General features: G+C 41.2%; 1 protein-coding gene across 1 annotated transcript; it reads left to right on the forward strand.

Annotated features, from left to right (window-relative positions):
- Window positions 1–982: 982 nt before the first annotated feature.
- sp8a (sp8 transcription factor a) lies at window positions 983–3,399 on the forward strand. The gene is made up of 2 exons (XM_056232733.1): window positions 983–1,088; window positions 1,784–3,399. Exons 1-2 carry the CDS (start codon window positions 1,068–1,070, stop codon window positions 2,990–2,992), a joined length of 1,230 nt encoding a protein of 409 aa, XP_056088708.1. The 5' UTR covers window positions 983–1,067; the 3' UTR covers window positions 2,993–3,399.
- The last annotated feature ends 2,070 nt before the right edge of the window (window positions 3,400–5,469 follow it).

Consider the following 5,469-nt stretch of genomic DNA (forward strand, 5'->3'; position numbering starts at 1 on the left):
CCGAGCGCGCGCGTGAAACACTGTTACTGTTATAGGCTATATCACTTTTGCGCATTTCGTTTCCTGTCCACTGCATATCTGGGATTCAAAATCTAATTTTGAAAACATTTAAATATAAAATAAAAGTTAAAAGTTAAAGCAAAAAAAAGTTTTAACAAAAAAATATTTCTAGAAAACCAATCAAATTAAGTAAATCTGTGACCAACTGCTTTGGTTTTCTTGCTTCCATTGAAACCCAAAATGCTCTTTATGACCTCAAATCATGCAGTGATTCTCAAGTTCTGCTGTAATTAAAGCAAACCAAATAGAACCATTCTCAAATTCATTTCTTCTCAAATTGTATAATTTGAAAAGAATAGCGTCCAAAATAGACGCATTACCCAACTGGTATCTTAGACTTTTTGCATCCGTTGCACTTTAAATATGTTGCAACACTTGTGATTTAATGCACTGTCGATCATTTCAAGCGGTGTTTCCCATAAGCAGGAGTGAGTGAGATCAGTGCAGGAATGCCTGTGGATCGAGCGCGCGTGAATGAGATGAAAGAGGATTGAGCTCGTGCATGAAGTTCATCTCCTCTAGTGTGTGAACTGGGACGCTGCTGCTCCAGCACGCGCAACTCCCACTTCAACCCCGCCACGCCCTCATAAAAACACACATCTTACAAAAATTAATCCTGCACTGTTTAATATCCATTTCATATTAGTGTTGAATTTTGCGCAGCGAAATAAAATATGAAGAAACCCCCACATGCATCTCATTAGCATCAAATATTAGTTATCCTTACATGGGTATCCCCAACAATTAGCCTAAAAAAAGGTCCACGAAAGGTTCACCCGCCCGCCCTTCCCACTTGTAAACAATTCCCAGCGCAACACGTCACCGAGAGCTCCGCCGATGACATCATCACCGAACGCAGCAGTCCCAAGAGTTTCCGCTGATCTGATTGGTCGAGCGTGACCTGGTGGATCTTCAAAGCTCGAGCCGAACGCATTTGTGCAGCGGTGGGCGGTAAAAGTCTCCAAAACAGCCGAGAGACTTATAAATGTGCGGACCTTTCACAGGTGATGGCAACTTCACTTCTTGGGGTGAGTGTGGCTACATCTCTCGTGTCCTTCAATATTTAGAGTGTCTGCGATTTTCAACTGAAATGACAGCAATCTAAGATTAGCTATATAAAGTTTATTTGATGTACGGTTACATTAGTAATCTTGTGCGTAATCTTGCGTAATGAAAGTTACATTCGGATTGCACTATAGGATATCCTAAAGTTCTTAAACTGTTTATTGAAACGAATATTTGCTTGATACTTCTTTAAAGACCGTCCTGTTTACAAAATAAGCACAAAAAAAAAATTCATTTCCTGAGATTGAACAGTTCTTGATGTTTCGGGATATGCTCTTCAGATTGGTGTTTTTGTTTCTGGGTCCTCGGGTGGTTTGAATGAACTCAAACTGAATTAAAAAAAAATAATGTTAATTTAATGAAAAGAATAGCAGATTCTGAAAAGTTTAATGCAAGAATATTGTGCTACTTTTAAACTATTGCAGCTCGTTGCTTTCGAAGAACAATGCTTAAATTATCGCAAGAAAAAGGTTATATTTTGATTGGATTATTATTATTATCGTACTCTGAAAAGTTTATTGCATCAAAATATGTGTAGAATGGGCTGCATTGCAACTCTGTTTTTAGACAAATTCAGAGTATATATTATGCTGTAAATTGACCATGTGGCAAGGTTCTTGATTTGTCTCGTAAACCATGTGTTTTTGAATGGTCCCAGGAGGAACCGAGGGTTGGATCCACTCCACTGGCCATGTTAGCAGCAACCTGTAACAAAATCGGGAGCTCGAGTCCCTCCTCGGACAGCGGCTCGTTTGGAAAAGGAGGTTTTCACCCGTGGAAGCGCGCGGCGCCCAGCAGCTGTTCTCTCTCCCCGTTCGGAGCGCAACGGAACGAGACATTCAGCGCCAACAGCTCGTTCTCCCTGGCGGGCTCGAACACATCCACCAGTCCGTTTGGAAACGATTATCCCGTGTTTCAGACTTCAGTCGCGAACAGTTCCCCGGACCCGAGCGCGCAGTCGGTGTTCATCTCGAAAGTGGACACTCTGCAGGGGATTTACCCGAGGATGAGCGTCGCGCACCCGTATGAGACTTGGTTCAAATCCGCGCATGGTGGCATCTCCGCCGGGGACGTGGGCACCGGTAGCGGGTCCTCCTGGTGGGATATGGGCACCGGCTGGATTGATGTTCAAAGCGCGAACGGCGCCGCGCTCCAGACCTCTTTACATTCGCCCCTGAGCGGGTACAACTCAGACTATTCCTCCATAACTCACTCCGCATTCAGTACCAGTCCATCTCCGCATCTTCTTACTGGTGGGCAGCACCTGATGGACGGATTCAAACCGGTTTTATCCGCTACCTACCCAGAAACCAGTCCCGGTGCCACAAGCGCAGTTTTATCCGGGTCCCCGGTGTTACCGCTTGCCGGGTCACCACGCTCATCCACCAGGCGCTACTCGGGCAGAGCCACCTGCGACTGTCCGAACTGCCACGAGGCGGAGAGGTTAGGGCCCGCGGGGGCCAGTCTGCGCAGGAAGGGCCTCCACAGTTGCCACATCCCGGGCTGCGGGAAAGTATACGGAAAGACTTCTCACCTCAAAGCGCATTTGCGCTGGCACACCGGCGAGAGGCCGTTCGTCTGTAACTGGCTGTTCTGTGGGAAGCGCTTCACCAGGTCCGACGAGCTCCAGCGGCATTTACGCACACACACCGGGGAAAAGAGGTTCGCCTGTCCGGTGTGCAACAAGCGCTTCATGCGCAGCGACCATCTCAGTAAACACGTGAAAACACACAGCGCCTGCGAGCCCGGGTCAACCGGGGTTAAAAAGGGCAGCGATACCGACAGCGAACAGAGTGTACCGGGCAGCCCAGCCTGCCAGTCCCCGGAAATCATCCACACCACAGAACCCGTGCAGAACGGCCTCTGAAAACAACCATACACACGCGCTCTTAAAGATAAACGTTCCAATTACAGCCAAAACATGTTTAAAAAACCAACTCTTTACTGTCAAATTCATTCGAAATTGGTATATTGGTTATTAAAGAACCCCGAAACACTGACCTGAAGAAATGATATCCAAAGAAACATATCATTCTTTTGAAAAAAGGTTCCAAAATGTTCTTCTTAAAAGAGCCAATTTTAAACTCTACAAAACATGTTTTTCCACTGTAAAGGTTCATCCTCCTGAGACCCAGGAAAAGTTTTTTGAATTTAGTATTTTTTCATGTCATTACATTGTTTAGAGCATAAGAAAAAGATTTTAATTGTTTTTTATTCTTATTTTATGCTATGTCCTCTGTAGTGGCAAGACATAAAATGAAAGCTCATGGCAAAAACAATGGGATTTTTTTCATTCAACAATTTTAACTTTGTATAAAGATGATTCTCACCTACGTTATGAAAAATATAACGGAATGAATTTATACACCATTTTTGCTTTATGCAATAAGTGAAATGGCCATAACTGCATAGTCCCATTCAATACACTTTATCTAATTTGCATTGTATTCTTGATGCGACATGTAATGAAAAAAGAAGCGTAATAATAGGCAACATTTTCATAATAATATCTATTTTATAGGAATATTATATAATACACTTGTTGTGTCTCCCAGAATGCCCGGTGTCTCTACAGTGGACATGTGTGAAATCAACCCTGTTTTGTAACAGAAAGTCATATTTTGATTAGAAACCCCATAACATTTTCTTGAAATGTTGATTTATAGACAAACAATTGCTAAATTTGATCACTAAATTAATGTCAGTCATTTTTAAAGACCAAGGAGAAGTTGTTGTGATGGTGAAACCTTCAAACATGTGATATCTCTGTAAAGCCCTGCGCTCTTTACAGGACATCCAGACTTAAAGCTGGCGTGTGGTGTCACAGAAATTCACTATTCCTGCGTCCCAGGAGGACATGGAACCACCAGAACCTTTATTTTATTAGAGTAAACTCAAGAAACCTGCAGAAGTGGTTCTTATTGCGTTTTTTTGGTGAACTATAATGTCTCCAAAGAACCAGAACAGCCTTTGTTTTGAGTAGCGTCACATGTGGAAGCGCAATGGACTAAATCATGCAAAAGGCCAGTGGGTTTAATCGATCTATGTTAACTTTGTTTTCTCATATTTGACTGTAAATCAGCAGAAGGTCTCTCTCAGGTGTTCTTTATGGATACAGTGATGAAAATAACCTCGTAATACACTGCCGAACCTTCATATTTGCGCTACATTTGCCATATACAGATTCTCCATGTCTATTGAGGCACTTTATTAGCTAAATAAGAAAATCAAGGATTTTATTTCTCAACAGCCGCACAATTGTCTTATAACTCTGTATTTGCCAGTTTAATTTTGTGCTCCTTGATTTTGAAATGCACGCATCATTCGGAGATTTCTGTCCATTGGTCTTATTTTCCTCGTGCAGTTGATATCTATGACAGTGAATCTGAACTCTTCTCAATGCAAAGTGAAATTGTACATAGGATTGTCTTGGAACTCTATTTATCATCGAGTTTGATTTGTGCTTTGAAGTCTATCAGAGTCGCACTTTGAATCTATATTTATAATTTCAGGATCGAATCAACTCGATCGGTTTGTTTCTCTTTTGTTGTATTATTATTTAATTGAGCATGTGTTTGTATCTACTGACCGTTTACTTTGAGGTAATAAAGTCTCATTTGACTTGCATATGGACTGTTTCTGAGGGAGGTGGGTTGATAATAACACTAACATTAATACTACTAATAGGTTAGCTATAATAATAACAACTAACAAACAAAGTAACAAACCCCACGTCGTTATAGGTAAGCGTTTTACATGCGCACATATCAACGCTATTAAAGCCTGTATGAGCTAAAGATGACGTCACGTGCTAGAATCTGATAATTTAATAATGCAAAATAAACAGATATGAACTTAGAGTAGCCTGCGTAAAATACAATCACGTCTCATCAGTTGGTTTTGATTAGACACTCATAATGACTGATGTGCGTTGCGTTTTTAAGAACAAATAACAATAATAATAATAAAAATTAGCCTATAGCTTATTCTTTTTTTTATGACGCATTATTATATATTTTTTTTTAAAATGATCATGATCTCAAATGATTTTAAATGAGGTTGGCGGAAACTTTGTATTTGGACGTGACTATCTCAGAATATCTTTTCTCTACAGTCATAACTTAATAAAATCACACATGTAAACATTGCCAAACATCATAGTTCGCCTTGTAACTCGCTGGTTTCCGACGCGGTGGCGTGAGTATCTGGCGCCGCTCAGTGTTCACTGAAGGAACTGCAGCTCCAGCTCTATGGCAAGCCGGGTTTACTTTTATTTAATTAATCCCAGGAAATGAATTATTGATACCATCAATTAGCTACATTTTCACTAGTTAAAATTAGATT

The sequence above is a fragment of the Rhinichthys klamathensis genome, unplaced genomic scaffold (genome assembly GCF_029890125.1).
Source record: "Rhinichthys klamathensis goyatoka isolate OS25496 unplaced genomic scaffold, OSU_Roscu_1.1 h1tg000354l_1, whole genome shotgun sequence".
Taxonomy (NCBI): domain Eukaryota; kingdom Metazoa; phylum Chordata; class Actinopteri; order Cypriniformes; family Leuciscidae; genus Rhinichthys; species Rhinichthys klamathensis.

What these genes read in the sequence shown, in the direction of transcription:
- sp8a (XM_056232733.1), top strand. Translation starts at nt 1,068, where the DNA reads ATGGCAACTTCACTTCTTGGG. An exon ending in TGGCAACTTCACTTCTTGGG is followed by an intron (nt 1,089 to 1,783) that starts GTGAGTGTGGCT and finishes GAATGGTCCCAG; the next exon opens with GAGGAACCGAGGGTTGGATC.